Consider the following 17,925-nt stretch of genomic DNA (forward strand, 5'->3'; position numbering starts at 1 on the left):
AGCAAGCATATCTATGTAATACTTCATCCATTTTCGTGGGGTTTCATCTCTGTTTAACTTGATGTTCTTAAAAATAAGAGCTGTGTTTGTTCAGTTCCATGTATAAATACGATTTTTGTGAAGTGAACACAAGAAATTTTCTTTGGGAATTTGACAGAAATGACCATAGAATCTCCTAGTATTTCAGGTAGAACCAACCCAGTTTAGTTGGCACTTCAAGAAGAGGGTTGAAAGATAAACTTTGAGTTGACCTGGGAGTCAACAAAGGGATTGTATCTGGCACTTTCTCTTTTCATTCCACTCCCAGACCTACCACTTTTGGGTTTTCCCTCTTACTACTCACAGTGTTAGATAACTTTCGTCTGAAGAGACCCATTTTTGCCTACGAGTGGATTGATGTGAATAGTCCCAGTTGGATTTTGCTCAAACCTTGGGCCAGGAAAGAAAATCATTCTTTCTGCTCAGTTCCAGAAATATTGACAAAAGCTCAGAGAAAATCAGCACCCCCCCCCCTTATCCCATTTACATTCTCTGGCCATCCCTCCTGTCCAGCCGGGCACTCCACCCGTAAGAAGAATTCATCTCTCCTCTGCTCTTTCTCTTAAGGCTCCAGAATCTGTTGGGAGCCCAAGTTCTCCTGAAAATATTTTCCCAGACTGGAAGGCAACTTCCCACAACATATGTTCACCTGCCCGCTGCTTTCTCTTTAGTGTTGAGAATCTGGTATTCCCTTGGCTATCTTACAGAATTTCCAATAGAGGAACCAACCACTTAACCAGCTACATGGCTAAGAGATGTTTATTTTTGCATTTGTAAGCATCAGCTGATCGATACCTGAAGGTATTTCTGGAATATTTGTCCTTGGGGATTAACTGCATTGTCCCGGATTATGTAAATTTATTCCTTGTGATTTTGTACATTTTTAATATTTGATTTTTAACACCATTAACTTTGGATTATAATCACTAAATGGAGGTCCTTAAGTAATTAATACTACTTTTGTATGCGTTTATTGATTCTTCTTTTTTTCTCAGCATAAGTAGTGTTTTAGAAATGAAGATAGCGGATTTTTTTTTCTGATTGGAAAAGCAATTCAGCAAGCATTCTTAAACTGTCTTACCTCGTCCCCATTCATTCTCGTTAGCATTGGTAGGCAGTGATTGCGTATTTAACTCTTCCTTACTGTTGAGTCATATTTTTCTTTTTCGTCCAAAAGTATTTCTTTCCATTCATTTAGTTCTTTTATTGAGTATTTAGTGATTTTTAAGCCTCTTATCCCAAAAATGGGCATGACCAGAAGTTGCATATTTTCCATGCCCCTAGCTTATTATATATAATGTATTAAAGATAGCAGCTAAGTCAGCTCTTTGGCAGGTCTGAGAAAGCATATTATGTTATGCCGGGCATATCTGTAAATGAGCCATGCGGATGAGAGCTAGACAGAAGGTTTACAGAGAAATAATGCTGATGTCATTCCATTGGAATGAAGGGGCTGTTACAACCCTAAATACGTTCTATAGCTAGCAGCTAAGTGTCTAGCTGTATTTCTTTTCTAAGATGGAAAAAATGTGAAGCAAACCAAAGAAGTAAATTGTGTTTATAAAGGGGGATATTTTAATTAGTTTAGGCCTTACAGTTATTCAAACAGTCTGAACTTACGGTTCTTTTTGGAGCAAACACGAAAACCATTATTTGTGGAAAGTTTAAATTTCACATGACACATATTCCCCTCTATGTGTGTGGGTTGTTGTTGTTTTGGTTTGTTCTTTTCTTTTTAAAAAAAGTGTATTTGCTTGCTTTTGTGTATTTTTATTTTAACTTTCCCTTTGCTTAAAAAAATGCTTTATTTTCTTGGGAGAAGCTTTGTTTTTGGGAGAAGAAACATGGAAGTTTCTGAGCTGAAGCCCCCTTCCCCCTTTATTTATTGGCATTTCCAAATTGGGTGGTTCTCAGCTCATTGGGGTATGTTTAAACTAAGGGCTTCCCTCTTCACTCCTTTTTAAGAAATTACCTGTCCCCAAAGGTGTCTGTATCTGCGAAACAAAACGCCCATTCTCTGGTTGGAGCACTGTCTGCCAGTACCTGGTAACCCTTCTTACTGATCAGCAGTCTTCACTGCAAGGAAAAGGCTTTCAAATATTAAGAAGGTAGTGATGTGAAAGGTGGGTTGTCGTGTCCACCCACGTCAGCCATGGTGGCAACAAAATCAAAGCAGGTGGAAAATGATTTTAATCTGTTTGCTTAGCTCATGGCAGCTTCAATGCGAGGAGAAAGAAATACAAAGTTGGCCTCTAAGATTTGCCTCTGGAGTAGTTGACTTGCTGCAAAACCAGAGGGAAGAAGGCAGGCCTGATAATGAAGAGAACCTCGTCTTACAACCTTGTGCCAAAACCTTGCTTTTTTCCCCCCTCTTCTGGGACAATCTGCTGTTCAGTTGTCACACACCAGATTCTTTAAGGAGGTAAAAACAGAAACAAACGGGACCTAGTTTTCTCTTTAACTTGACATTGAAGATTTCCTGACGGCAGGTCAGCAGCGCAGTCCTTTTTGGTTTTGTTTGTAAATTTTGGTGAGAGCGCTAGCTACTCAGTAGTTGTCCTTAGTCACGATATGGCATTTGTGCGCGTGAGCAGAAGGGAGGGAGACAGAGCCACGGTGGAAAAGAAAGCAGGGCGAGCAAGCGAAAGCTTGATCCAAACTCAGAGAGATCCTGGAGAGCTGAGCTCCGAAGCTGTTTAATGGAAAGGGTGATAATCCGTAGACTTCTCCGAGGCAGAGTTAAATCTTGCTTCGGGAGAGGCGGCCAGGTCTGAGTGAACCGGTGATTTGGGCGGCCGAGTTGGGAGTTCGGGCGTTTCATACGGGGCTGCTTGCACGCGAGAGTTGACTTCACGTGCGTAAGAAACTGTCCCTTCAGCTCAGGTCCGCGGATTTTATTTTCACTCTCGTGTGTGCACATTGTATGCCTGGCATTTATTCCCTCTTTTCTCTTAGTCTGGGGCAGCACAAATGGAAAAGCGTTCAGTAAATGTGGTGTGAATGCATCTTTCTCTTCTTTTTCCGTACTCACCATTTAGAAATCTTGAAAGAAAGGAAGAATGCGGTCTGGCTTTGAAACTGCGTTTCTCCTGACATAATAGGGCAATGATCGTCCCGTCACTACCTGTCCTCCCCTCGCCCTGCCCTTTTTATTTTTTGATCTTCTCAGAAGCCTTTGTTTATTTGACTCCATTCATGGCCTATTTTTCTTCCTTTTCTCACATACCTTCCCCCAGATCCAAAGGCCTTTGCTCTATTTCTTTGACAGCTTTCTTGGAGATGAAAAAAAAAAAAAGAAGCAAGCTCCACAACCCAGGCCCTCTCGTGGGACCCAGAGGGGGGTTCTGCCGCCACCTTCTTGCTTCCACGCGCCCCAGTGCGAACACCCACCACCCTCAGCCCTCTGCTCTTCTCTCTCCACGTGCTGTCCCCGGTGACCCCCAGAGCCCTACTCCTTTGTCACCGTGCAGTCAAAGGTTCTGTTTGCTTTGGGGCCACATGCTAGTCTGTGGCCCTGGGGAGATGGCGTCTGCTGGCCAAGCGTCTGTTCCCTCCTCCTCTTTCTCAGTCGACGAAGACACGTGCACGTGTAGTGCTGAGCCCCGGAGGTGCAAACTGTGACACACAAAGTAGGCCTCAGCCCTGCCAGCTGCTGTGAGGTGGAGCGGAGATCGTCCATCTTGCTCAGGATGTTGTAAAAATGAGCCCGGGATGGTGCCTCGACCAGCACGTACCTGGCTGCTCAGGAAATGTCAGCGTTCCTCGCTGTAATCACGGACGGACTGGGACAGTCCTGACCCCCCTTTGGAAGTTGTTTTTATCCCAGTCAGGACCTTTCACTTGTATTTCTGGCTCTTACCTGAAACCCATTCTTTCCTGTTTTAAACAGATCTCCCCCCCCCCATCCAACCTCCTTTCCCATTTTTCCTTTTTCTGTCAAAAGCCTGACCATTTCTCCTGTCATCTGTGTTTGAAAGCTGGCGAGGGGGAGGGGCTCTCCATTTTTGAGGGACAAAGCGTCCCTTTTCATTCCTTTCTTTCATGCCCTACCTCTAGTACTAGTGCTGAGGATTCTTCTTTTGCTGAGCCCTTTCGTTCTTCCCCTCTTCTTTGTCGAATAGGTGATTATCTCCGTTCTAGTCTAAACCTTTATTACCTCAAGGATAGTGTCTGGCTTCGGGCTTCTTGTCCTTGTGTCAATGACAGCAGAAGGAAGCAGTGACCTCCTTCAGCTAGTTGTATGAATGTAGCTATTTATGTGAGTGTTTGAGCATAGGGTCCTGCAAACTCTGGAATAACCAGAGATTCAGAAAGTTTGGTCTTTAACAACTGAACCAGTTCATTTACTGCACCTGTGCTTAATTTATTTTATTTTTTATTTTTTTACTAATAATTCTCGGATACACATTTTTATAGTTTAAATAGGAGCTTCTAGAAATTGTGAGGGCATGTACATGTGTATGACTTATGGGTATAAACTATTATCTATATCTTAATATGAATACATGATTATAAACGGGCTTGTCATTTGGTCTTTTGAATGTGATGTTTCTCTCAGTTGTGATTTAAACACATACATTGCCACCAGCCCATTTCTTTTTCTCACCAAAGTAAGGGTAAACACATTCTACTAAATAGAATGCAACAGGAAAAAAAAAGTGAAATGATCCTTTTACAGTGTAGGGTGGTGCCAGCTTGAAGTCTTAGTATTCTTTACTTAGGCTTGGTTCACTTATTTAAGCAACGAGAATGTTCACTATCTGGTTCTTCACAGATAAAAATGTATTTTGAGTCTGTAGCATCGCTGCATTCCTGAAGTGTTTATTTTATTAAGAAAGACAAGTTATAAACAAGGGAACACATAAACAAGAGGATTTTTAGATTTTGGTAATCAATAGAAAGGAAATAAGTAGGATATGAGACTGACTGGAGGCTGGGCGAGGGGTAGAGTTGAGGATTCTTTGAAAAGGTGACTTTAAGATTAGACCTGAGCAGTGAGTATGAACAGCTCTGGGAATAGCTGGGCCCCTTAACTTCTCACCCAAATGCCTGCTTGTCCACAGGGTCAGTGAGATGTTGGTTCCCAAGAAGCCTTCTAGAATGCTCTCTCTTGGGTTACCTATACCAAAGCACCTATCACATGGAATTGCCTCTTGCTTTCAGTTTCCCCCCGCTAGACTTGAACTGTTTGAGGTGAGGACATATGTCTTGGCAATCATGTAACTCTAGCATTTACCTCATAAACTAGGTTTACCAGTTAAATAAATCTGTAAATTCAAAATTAGATTACATCAAGTAGGTTGTGAAAGTCAAGGGGTTTCTCTACAAAACATAGTCTTAAGCTTAAAATCTCTTATTTTCTTTTTAATACACATTCTTCCCTCCCCATCCTCTCTACTTCAAGTACTTTTCCCCTTTTATTTTTAAAATAGTTCTTGCCCCACTGCAAAACCTCCCCAGTTCCCCATCTTATTTAAAGACATCATCATCCATCCAGTTGATCAAGCCAAAAACTGGGAAGTATCCTTGATTCTTTTCATTCCCTCACCCTTGCTTATCACAGCCAGTCCTTCAACACCTATACCTCTAAAGCCAGTTCTGTTCTCCCCGTCTTTGCTACCACACCCAGCCCAGGCAAGCTCTATCCTTCACTCGGTCCAGCGCAGCAATGTACCGACTGATCTCTCTACGTTCCCTCCCACTGTATGTCCATTATTTACGCAAAGCCAAACAGATCTTTTCAGACTTAAAGACCAATCAGTCCCTCCACTTAAACACCTCAGTGGCTGCCCATCAAACTTAGAATAAAAATGAACTAAAAAAATCTGAACTCACTGCCCTGGACAAATTGGCCACTGTCTCTTCCACCTCATCTCTTCATAGCTCTCAGCTTCTAGCTGCTCCAATCCCCCCCTTCTTCTTAGGATCTTTTATTTTCTGTTGCCTGTTGCATAATTAGGAGAACTCTTGTCAGCTTTGTGAGTCTGTAAACCGGTATAGCGGCAAGTTCGCACAACACAGTGAAATCCCCACCCCGGCATCGATCCCATTCCCAATTTTTCATTTTCCTGTGACTGATACCAAAAGCTCATGGTAACAGGCAACGGACTCCATGGTAGCTCTGGTTAAAGGCCTTGGAGAAGGGACTGGACAACCTTATTGCCTTCTACTGGTTTTAACTGTTCTTCTTTTTTTCTCTTTTTCCATGCAGAGTATGAGTTGGAAGTAAAGAGGGTGCAAGACATTCTTTCAGGAATAGAGAAACCACAGGTATGTCTTCTGGATTTCTCAGCATAAATGACACATTCTTAAGCATTTCAAGTGTGCTTTTTCTCTCACCACATAGTAGGTAAACAAAAGGGCCCCTTCCTATTGCTGATTATTTATAAACTATGAAGCAGTGTTGTTATTAATGGAGCATGAAAATACAGAACAGCAGTTTTCTATTCAGTCGTAATCCACTGAGATGTCTTCTCTATTTAGATGTTCTGAGTGCAATTAGGGCAATTAGGTAGTCTTCCCTACTTCCAAGGGTACATATCCTCCCCCTCATGCCCTTCCCCACCACAGGTCCACAGAACAGTTTTCTTTTGGTGATTTCCTTTAGCCTGTGTAAATGGAGTCATAATAATTTTTGAAAACCTCAGTGATTCCAAGTATTTTTCCAGGTAAATTTCAAAAAGGTATTTAAATATTAGCTGAGAAGAAGTAAGTCCAAAATATTGAGTATAATGGCAAGAAAAAAAATTGGTAGGAATGATGATATTGTGAGGTTTTAAGTTTGATTTTGCCAAATGCTTTGAAATTCAAGTGAAAAATGCGAAATTTGGACTGGACAACCTTCAGCCTTTCATCTGAGGTTAGAGAGCCGAAGTTCTTTGGATGTGTTCTGGTCCAGTTGGAAAATCTTGATCTTTTGTGTGTGTCAGATACTGAGGCTTTTTAACAGAAGAGTTCACACATGCCTCGGGGTACACAGCTGAGGTTGACTAACTCCTACAAGCCTGAGATACACTGGAGGACGGGGCCAGCAGGGGACTTGCAGAGGAGTGGGGCGTCCTCTGGTAAGGAGCAGGTAGCCATTGCGAGTTTTTGAGCAGAGAAGTTACGTAGTCAGGGCGTATGAAAGTTGACAGACGCACTGGCTTGGGAAGAGGGTGAACCCAGGAAGGCAAGCGTCAGGAATCTGTCACTGTCGTGTGGGTGAGAGGCTACAGGAGGCGGAATTCGGGTGGTGGTCCCAGGCGTAGCAAGGAGAGGAGGGATGCTAGAGCCACAGAGAGACATCAGTCAGGTCAGTCGGGTGTTGCAGAGAGCTGGGCGCTCGGGCTCCGATGCCTCCACTGGGGACTTGCCTCCTTGGAGAGTCTCCCCGGATTGCTGTCTGTGCCCGTCAAGCGGATTCTCCGCGTAGGACTTGGAACCAGTTACTCCCCCAGCCTCGCTGTGCTGTGGGTGTGTATGTAATAGACACCATTTACTTGTTGCTGTGTCTTCCCCGGTCGTCCGTGAGATCCTCTAGAATGGGCTCCCGTCTGCGTCCTTGGTGCATCGTCGGTGCCGTTTTTAGACATGTTGAGTTTGTTTCACTAGCAGGGCACCCAGGGAGGTAACGCCAGCGGGCAGTCGCAGGTGTCTGGCAGGGCAGTGGGGAGAGGGGAACCAGACATCCATCAGGAGATCACGTTGCATGGAGTTACGGTTCAGGCAGAGGCGTGGGTGATAGTGGTGGGGCTGGGGGTAGAGCATGGAGAGAGGTTAGAAAAGCCTGGGGGACAAAATCGTGGGAAACGCTTACATTGGTGGTACAGAAGAATGAAGAAAACTCCACGAGGAAGACGGGAGCCATAATCAGAGCGTGAGGGCAGAGCATCCGGTCAGTTGACTGTCTCAGATACAGTCACAGAACGTTGTAGTCCTGTCTTGCTCATGTGAACACACACCGTGTTTGTCTTGAGTTATTCCTAGTCGTTTCTCGACTGCAGAAGTGACAGTCTGTGTTTGTTAGGATCAGGTGGCTCTAGCAAGGTAATGCATTAGTCCTTTCCTTGATTCAGCATTTATTAAGCACTCACTCTTTATGCTTCTTCGAGCAGGATCGATAGACCAGCTTTTATGTAAACAGATACGGCATGAGGTGTAACATTTTTGTTTTATTTGAGAGTGACAGAGATAGCGAGAGATACAGCATGAGCCGGAGAGAGAAGGAGAAGCAGGCTTCCCACTGAGCAGGGAGCCTGATTCGAGGCTCGATCTCAGGAGCCTGGGATCATGACCTGAACCGAAGGCAGACGCTTAACCCGCCGAGCTGCCCAGGCGCCCCACGAGGTGTAATATTGATAAGATTGTCATCTGAGTGGTCAGAAAGTCCAAAACAGGTCTCACTAGGCTAAAATCAAGGTGTTGGCAGGGCTACATTTTTTCTGGAGGCTCTGGGTGTGAATCTGTTTCCTCATCTTTTCCAGCTGCTTCTAGGGGTTGCCTGCATTCCTCGGCTTGTGGCCCCTTCCATCCTCATAGCTCCTTCTCTGACTCTGACTTTCCTGCCTCCACCTTTCACTTATAAGGACCCTTGTTATCACGTCGAGCCCACCCCAGTAACCCAGGAGTCCCTGTCTCTCGAAATCCTGAGGTTAAACATCTGCAGAGCCCCTTTTACCTTGCAGGGCAATACATTCATAGGCTCCAGGGATTAGGATTTGGGGGGTCCTCATTTCCCCCTTGTCCCCACATAAACCTTGTCTGCCTGGTGATCGCCCCTCATCCTTCCCAGCCCAGTTCATTGTTTTACACATTTTTTTCTCCCTTCCCACCTCTCCCTTCCCTTCTCTCCCTCCCTGCCTCTCCTCCCCAGTCTCTGTCTGAAGTTCTTATTCATGATTGTGTCTTATTTATCTTTGTGCCTCTAATACCTAGCACTGTCCTTGGCACATCGTGAACCCTTAACAAATATTTGCTGAATAAATGTGGGGCCGACTGCAGTGGCTGCAGCTGGGTTCTGGCAAGGGAGACAAATGCCTGAAGGCTGGCTGGCCTCAGACGAGGCTCCGCCAGCATGGTGGAATGTGGGACGGCCCGGTGCCAGAGCTCGAGGCAGCAGCGTGGAGGGGAAGGGCCTCTGCTTTGCAGGCTGGCCCTCTGGGCCATTAACTGTCTCTGCGATCTTGGGTAAGTGACACAAGCTCCCCGAGCCTCGGTTTCCTCACCTTTGAAAGGTAGGATAATAAATACCACATAGGACTATCTGTGAAGTAAATGATATACAGTGTATAGAGGACTTCTGTGCAGTCTATAGGGTATCATTAGGCGAAAGTGAAATGCCCTGCTCCGCTCTGAAATGCGAAAGGGGTGCCCCGCTGCTTTCCAGGGAAAGACACAGAGTGGCAGCAGTTGGGCACTTTGTTCATTTGTTTTTTTCTTTTAGCCATGTCTGATAACACCTTTCAATAAAAGGCACATATTTTTCTTTGAGATTCCATAGATGATTTGTTTTAGATGTAGAAACAATATTTAGGATTTCTCGATTCCAGCCATCTTTCTAGAACTTCGGGCCCCCTGAATTAATAAGCAAGTCATTGACTCTTCAGAAACCTGGATGCTATAGAGATCCAAATAACTTAGTCATTGAGGAAGAACAGGGTTCGAATTGACGAGGTTTTTGTCCTGAGACTGTGAGAATTAGGTGCCTTGGGATCTGGGGTCCTAAGCACCGCCATAGCACAGAAACAAGCTTGCTGCCGGTCTAAGTGGTTTAGGAAGAAACCTCTGTCAGTGCATGCCATCTCCAACCCAGCGAGGTTTCGTCTGCTCTGATGATGGTGCTAGACGTTGTCCCCCACATGCCGCTGGTTTGTTTATTTTCAGGGTGCAAATAAACGTAACCTGCATTGTTTCCATCCACTGATGTTTAGCTTGTAGAAAGAATTGCTTTGTCGGTTCCAGAAGTGAGTAAACTGACCTCAGAGAAGCCGCTGTCCGTCCAAGAAGCCATTCCTCGAAAAAATCAACAACAGTGTATCTGAAAAGACTCGAGGTCCTTAGCACTAAGTGCAATGATAGAAACAGATGACTGTGAAATCCTAGATCTGAGTATTTTTTTTAATAATGATCTCTGACCTTTTCCTTTTAAATTTTCCATTGTGTTATTATTTTTCATGATGGTACTTTTGAAGTGAAGCCAATATTTCCATGGTAATATTTCCTTAACGTACTCCCTAATTGGATCCGCAGGCCTCCCACATAGTTAACTCTGAAGTCCTGACCAAATTTAGAAGCTACTAACTTACATAGAAATATTTTTTTTAACATGCGAGGAACAGTTACTAACTTTATGAGAATAAATGGTATTTCTGATCCAAATAATGAGTGTCATTTGCATATGATATAATCTAAGAATTAAGATAGTAAAATTTTACAGAAAAGTCTTAAAATACTGAATGAACAGGAGAGAAAGGGGGACAAGGAGAAGGAGCGCTAAAGACGATGTACCGAATGGCTCCCGGATCGTGCCGTCTTACTCCCTAATGTGTGTGCACATACGTGTGCTTTTGCTAGCACCTGCCCTCGAGTTGGAGTCTACGTTTAATAAATATGTAGACAACAACGATTTCTAATCAGTGTATGATTATTTAGAAATAAATGGTGGTTTTATGAATCCTTCCAGATCCTTCAGAGCAGTTGAACTTCTGTGCAGGCTTGCACTGGTAACCTACACAACGGACCCTTTTACATCTCTGGTGCCGAAGCAGGTGTCAGCTTGGGTCTTGTCCAGTGATTTTGTAGCTAGAAATCACCACTTTTATCATCATGGTGAAGGAGATGGACTTCAATTCATGGTAGAGTAATTGAACATCAGGAAGTCAGTCAGTTTTATGGCGTCTACACTTCTTTTTTTGGATGTCGGCCGTGAGGATCCTTGTGATCCATTAGCTGCCCCCGTTTAGTTCGGTGGTCATTGCTGGTGAGAAAGTGTGTCGTCCCCCCCCCCCCGCCCCGCACGAGAGAGAGAGAGAGAGAGAGAGAGAAAGAGAGAGGAGAGAGACTTAGAAGTTGAAGCTCGTGTGAGGCCGAAGGAGGCCTGAACCAGCCAGAGTTCCTAGAGCTCGAATCTCTCATTAAGATTATCACCTCCCTGGACACTTGAAGTATGCGTCTGGGGCTGAGGAGTCCCCCTTAGGTGACATTCTCTTGAAGGCACCGTGTAATGTCCTGGCATCATCCTTGTATTGGAAGTAAGTTCCAAGTTCTGCCGGAGACAAAGCACTCTTTCTCTCAGGATTCTAGTGCCTAAAGAAAGCAAACCGGAGGCCTGGGAGTCTGTGAAGGGGGGGAGCAGGAGCACAGGAGGGAACGTGCTGTTGCTTCCAGAACAGTGCTAGCCATCTAGGTGACAGGCCTTAGGTCTAGGAAAGAAGTCCCCGGAGCCACGGTTGCTGTTCTTCGAAAATGAGGGGGCGTTCTCAGAGTGCACTTCTGAAAGCCTGGCCCATCGGAAGAGCGCACGTGCACAGAGAGCTGCGTTCAGAGGACCCTGTCCCTGCTTCGGACTTGCTCAGGGAAGCTGGAGAAAGGCGGACGATGCTTCAAGTGCTGGACGTCACTATTCCGTTAGTAATTTATCCAAGTGTAAATTCTTAGTAGCTGATGACAAAGAATCTAAAGGGATGTGAGTTTATGGGTACTTGTCAGGATCTAAAGCACTAACGTTTGCCAGCTATTTTGAAACGGGGTGTTATTTCACACCACCATTCATCGAATTGGTGTTACTACACACTGTATTCTTAGAGTTGTGCACAGCAGCCGTTTGTCGCCTCAGCTGAATGATTTTCAGGACTTAATCAGCCTTCTTCTTAATTGTAAGCTAAACTTCATAGCAGAATATCTCCAAGTTAAAAATCAATTATAACACCCCAGACCTCAAGATCGCTCATTAATGGTGTGTCCAAGAATTGCGCAGAGACGCTGGTGTATGTTGTAGAAATGTATAAATGCTGCCTTAAAATCTAGTCAGGAGAACCAACGCACAGGTAACCAAGTAAGGACAACATCATGAAACGACCGGCAAGCACAGGTACCGGCAAAACGTGGCTCGAGCACAGAGAAAGCGGAGGTTGATTCTGAGCGGGGGTTCCAGGCAGGAGCGGACAGAAACCCTTCCTGACTTGCTCTCAGGTTGCTGTGGGTCTCTCTCTGTTCTGTGTGCCTGCTGCGAGATCATCTCTCATGCGCCCGTCTCTCTTCAGCCGGTTGGTGCTCTTTGAGGCAGAGGTCCTAGGTTACAAAGTCGGAAAGTCAAAAGCCAAGTAACAGGGGGAGAGGGAATGGCATCCTGAGGGGTGTCATAGGGCAAGAGGAGGTGCTAGTCTGGAGCCAGAGCAGAAAGGTGGAGTTTGATTTCTGCAGCAGTATCTCGGATTTGTTACAGAGCTGCGTGATGCTGGTCTGTCATCCATTGTGTCACCTGTATCAGAAACTCAGACTATCTTGTTCCCTTTGGTTTTTGTTTTCATTCAACAAACGTTTACTAAGCCACGGCTACTCATAGTTGAATAGGACTTGGGTCCTGTCCTTCGGGAGTCCCAGAGTCCAGTGGGAAAGGGAGACAAATGCCATAAACGTGATTCGCGATAGTAACGATAATAGCAAGTTGCTGTGGAGCAGAGGGGTGATGATAGGTGACATACTTCAGGGAAGGTTACTTGGGGACAGTGAGGCCCGGCTGGGGTTGTGAATGATGAGTAGGAGTTTGACTAAAGAATTGGTTAAATATATCATGAGGCTGTGTCTGTATGGAGAAGAAATGTTGGGGGGGGAACTCTTTGAGAAATGGAATGAATGACAGACTGAAAAGGGAGATTCAGTACTCCTATTCCATGTTATTCATGTTTTTAAATTATTTTATATTAAATTTTAATGCTCTGTAAAGATCAGATAGTGACAAAAATGGAAGAAAAAAAGGAAACTGAACAGTTTACATATCTCTGTCTGCAAACTAATAATAATCTACCACTAAGCGAAGTCTTTATGAACATGGAGCTTTAGCGTCTGTATTAATAAGTCTTGTTTTTAGTATTTTATTCAGACCAGTATCCAGAGAGCAGCAAAATAACCTTTAGAAACTTAGAGCATCAAGGTCCTTTTGACTTTTTTTAAAGAATTAGAGTATGCATGAGGTTGGGTTTCTGTGGAAACAGACTCCAAAACAAAGATTGGAGTGTAAGTAGTGTATCTGGGAGGGTAAGGGGTCCCCCAGGAAGCCCAAGTTCGAGTGAGCCCCTGGGTGGAAGGGCAGGAAGCCCACGGCAGGGTCTCTTACCGAGCAGCTTACAGCTGAGGGGGGCTGGAGCCCAGTCCTACTGCGTACGGCAGGCGGGTGGAGCAGAACGTGCCTTCTTGTGGCCCTAAGTAAGGGAAGAAAGCTGGGGTGTTCGAAGGTGCCAGCGTCCTCTCTTCAGATGAAGTCTTACACAGAGGCTACCCCAAAAGGGAAAAAAAAACCAGCTGGGAAGAGGTGAAACATCACCTCGGTACCCATTTCAGCCTGGGCTTGGGTCCTACTCCCCCGTCGCTGGGTTCTCCTGGGAACTGAGGCCTTTAAGGAGCCTGGTTTCAAGGCACTGGCTTTGAAGATTTGCAGGCCACCAAAAGTACCTGCAGTTGTGGCTCCTTCCATGTAACGCGATGGCCGTCGTGGAGCTCATGAAAGTCTCCCATTCAACTTTTTACCTTTAAAAAAAATTCCCACACAAGACTGACGAGTTTACTTTCTGGAAGATCAAATGTGAATTACGTTATAAGGACAGATGTTCCAGAGCTATTGTGGACGTCAGGACCTAGACAAGAGAGTACTCCATGTGACGGTGTTTGCATTGTAGTTACAACTGTTTACCTGACATTAACTCCTCAGCCCGTTAGGCCACTGCTTGTCATCACAACAGTGTAACTCGAAGATGTAGCGTCTGATGTATATATAAAAATGGATTTGGATCATTTTGTCTGTGTTTGTTTTTCCTCAGGTTTCTAATATTCAGGCCAGAGCGGTTGTGCTGTCCTGGGCTCCCCCTGTTGGACTTTCATGTGGACCCCACAGCGGTCTTTCTTTCCCCTACAGCTATGAGGTTGCCTTATCCGACAAAGGACGGGACGGAAAGTACAAGATCATTTACAGGTAGCCTATATCTCCACACGTTTTCTTCGCTGCTGAACGGCGAAATTGGAATCATTAAGGAAAATCAGAAACAGGAAAAATTTAGAGGCTTTGCAAGCTTTTCTTTAAATAGTTCATTTTAAGAATTAATGATAATTATAATGGCAAGAGTTATTTTTGTCCAGAGTCATTACCAATCAGAAATGACTTTTGTAGAGCTCCTTGGTGTTCATGAGCTATCCCTTGGTTAGGTTAGCTTGTCAGGATGGTGCGAAAGAAAAATCTCCACTAATGCCCATCAGGGTAAAAAGTGAGCATGACTTTGAGTTTTTATAGACACCAGTCATGCACTCACATGATTGATTACCTCTTTTTAGACCCAGACCATTTTCTAGTCTGGTTTTTTTTAATTCTATAGTATGGTTTCCTTCCACTGCATTCTATTTCTTACCCTCCCCAAGAGTTTTCTAGCCTGTAGTAAAGATTCTTTGAAAAGCATTTCAGTCCAAGGCTTTCTTAAATAAGTTTAGCTCACAGGGTAAGGGATCGTCCCACACCACAGAAAGCAGGTCACACCAGCTCACTCCCGGGTGAGGACGCTGCGGTGATTCCCCATTGTACTTAGAATAAAACCCTAACTCCTTATTCCAGCTCACAACCATTTGGGTCTATTTTGAGAAGTCCAAATTGGTAGGGAAATACAGCGCACCGTTTGCCCCAGCCACGCCAAGAAACAATGAGATTCTATCCAAGCAGGATGACCGCTGGTGGCAGGAGCTAGCCTCAAGTGCCCAGAGGGGCTAGGCACCTGACAGCAGTGAGGAAAGGAGGAAGGTTGGGGGTGAGGGTTACAGGACCACTCCTGTCTTCCTCTGAAAGGAGCAGCCGCCGCTCGCCTAAAATAGGTCGTTGCCGTAAGGGAGTGCCGGCCTAGCGTTGCCGATTTGTTTGGAGTTTTTTTCCCAAGAAATACTGCAAATCTGAATTGTTATGTAAGTTTTCCTAATGTCAGACTCATTCAGCAAATTCAAAAACACATTAAGGATGCAGCGCGGGTCACACTTGAGAACTGTAGGCACGGTGTGGACATTGGCTTCCAGTTTGCAACTTTAAAGAAGTATTTTTGTTTGAAATAATTTCCAGCTTATAAAATGTTGCAGAAATAAAGAGCTCAAGGAATTTACACAGATTTTGCCTATTAGTATCTTTTTATCCTCTTTGGTTTACTGTTGGAGTTACTCACTCTCCCGTTTTTCTCTCTTCCCAACCCGTATTTTTTCCCATTTGTTGTCTATGGCATGGCCTTGTACTCCTAAATACTTCAGTATATTTCCCAGGAATAAGGGTATTTTCTTACATAGCCACAATGCAGTTACCAACTTCATGAATTTACATTGATAACAGACTTTGGTCTAGTCCACCATCCGCATTCCAGTATTATCAGTTCATTAAATAATGTTAAAGCATTTTTCTTCCCCTCCAGGACAGAATCCTGTCCAGGGTCGGATATTACGGTTTGTGATCATATGTCTTTCACCTTTAATTTGGAACACTAACACAGCATTTGTCTTTTGTGGCCCTGATGTTTTTTGAAGAATACAGTCAGGCCCCCACCCCTCACCTTTTAAAAACTTTTAATGGAACATTCCTTATTTTATGTTTGCCGTTGCCTCATGATTCAGTTGAGTTGCATTTGCACCTTCTGATCATAGAAGTGGTTTTGTTTTATGTAAAAGAGTATTGATTTGTATGTGTATATATCAGAGAGCTATTAGCGTTGATATGTGAGGGAGGCACACTGAGATTTCTTCCAGAGAGCTGAGAAGTTGAAGCGTTTGGGGTTCCTGCCAAGGTGAGTCCAGGAGCTACCTTCAGTTGACAGCTGGTGTAGTTATTTTACACTTAATGTTTATCTCTCTATTTAATTTCCTTGCTTACTTACTGGTTTTTATGTATTTACTTTGAAGAACTGATAAGACCTTTTGGAACTTCATTAGTAAGTTAATCTTGCCATTTTCCTGATCTAGGATGGCATCATTAAAAGGAATCTAATTTTCTAGTGCAAAAGGGTAATAATACCAGATAGGCAAGTTTATTTCCGGTTTATGGTGGAATCGGACATAAGAGTTCTGGAATCATTGCTCTACATGACTATGAGACCTGTTGAAACTGGTATCATTGACTAATAGATGATTTTTCTTTGCAGTGGAGAAGAATTAGAATGTAACCTGAAAGATCTCAGACCAGCAACTGATTACCATGTGAGGTGAGTTAGGATATGAGACCTGACCTGTGTTGGAGAATTCAGATTTCTGAAATAAATCATGTGCTCCTTTTGAAAAGTTTTTGGTTGAGGGCACTTGCCTAACAGAAAGTTGCAGTACCTTAGCTCATTGGCCGTTCCTTAGCGTTTTGCACTTGAGAGCATAGTGACTGGGGAGTACACAGAAAGGTTTCTGGTAATAGAAAAATAGATGGCACGCTGAACTGAATTTTTTAAATGATTTTTAAAATAACTTTCGTAGGGATGCCTGGGTGGCTCAGTTAAGCATCTGCCTTCAGCTCAGGTCGTGATCCCGGGGTCGTGGGATTGAGCCCCACATGGGGCTCCTTGCTCAGTGGGGGGCCTGCCTCTCCCTCTGCCTGCTGCTCTCTCTCTCGCTGTCCCTCTGACAAATAGATAAAATCTTTTAAAAAAAAATAGAATAACTTTTATATAGTCTTCTAAGATCTGTTGGACTGTATGGTTTAACATATAATATTTCCTTTCTGTAAAACAAATGAATATTTTGCCCCTGGTGTATCAGTATACATATAAACTGTATATTCAGCACAAATGAGTAAGTCCTGCCATGTTGTAAGAATGCCTTTGGACCTTAAAAGACAGTAGGTTTTGAAATGAGACAAGTAATGCAAATATTAAATTGTCTCTGATAAGAATTAACCCAACTTGGCAAAACAGTGAATCCATGTAATCTGTACGAAGTCTGATATCTGTACTGTGATTTTTCTGGAATCTCTGCTATGACTGCTACGAAAGGCAGAGCTAGCTAATCTTAGGAAGAAACCCAGCCAACCACAGACTTGTGAAAAGGAGAGTATTACGTGAACTTTTACAGAGCTCAGCCAATCATTTAAAGATACATTCACATATCCATTTGCAAATAGGTCTCTGAAAGTGGTCTGTAACATTTTTTAAGTTTAAATATTAACTTAAAATTTTATTTAATGTATAAGCTGACCAAAAATTGTGATTTTATCTGAAAGAATACACAACAGCAGAGTCTGTCTTCATTCTTCATTGATGTGGGTGTGTATCAAAGTGTGCGAGATCAAGCACTCCTTCTTTATCATACTTCCCAAAGGTTCCTTCCTGATGGAGTAGAGGGAGCATAACGTATTAGGAAGGGCGTATATTAATTATGAGGCGGCTTGAGTTCTAGTTTGGTTCTTCTGTGAATTGACTATTTTAACTATGCTTAATCACATAGAATCAAGGCCACAATCTTTCTTAACAAAGGTAGGGAAGCAGGGATGTGTTCAGATTATAATGCCTTAGTAACCACGGAAGTGTTTAAAACTAAGCTCAAAGCAATACCTAAAAGGGCGAGGTGTTTCACATTCAGTCTCAACATGCTGATCTGTCTGGTTGTTGCGTTGCTTAGAGCTCCGTTGCAACTATCTCTTCTTATTTAAATCAAAACATTTGGATTTTGAATCAGTTAGCTTGAGCCCAAGCA

At 43.8% G+C, this 17,925-nt stretch overlaps 1 protein-coding gene across 2 annotated transcripts in view; it reads left to right on the plus strand.

Annotated features, from left to right (window-relative positions):
• Positions 1 to 17,925, plus strand: part of FNDC3B (fibronectin type III domain containing 3B) — a 341,829-nt gene that overhangs the window by 236,416 nt on the left and 87,488 nt on the right. For both annotated transcript variants that reach the window (XM_026498541.4, XM_026498552.4), the window contains exons 7-9: positions 6,251 to 6,309; positions 14,055 to 14,206; positions 16,392 to 16,451. In XM_026498541.4, the coding sequence (XP_026354326.2) occupies positions 6,251 to 6,309; positions 14,055 to 14,206; positions 16,392 to 16,451 (271 nt within the window). The remainder of the gene's footprint in view (positions 1 to 6,250; positions 6,310 to 14,054; positions 14,207 to 16,391; positions 16,452 to 17,925) is intronic.

This window comes from Ursus arctos, unplaced genomic scaffold (assembly GCF_023065955.2).
Source record: "Ursus arctos isolate Adak ecotype North America unplaced genomic scaffold, UrsArc2.0 scaffold_4, whole genome shotgun sequence".
Taxonomy (NCBI): Eukaryota; Metazoa; Chordata; class Mammalia; order Carnivora; family Ursidae; genus Ursus; species Ursus arctos.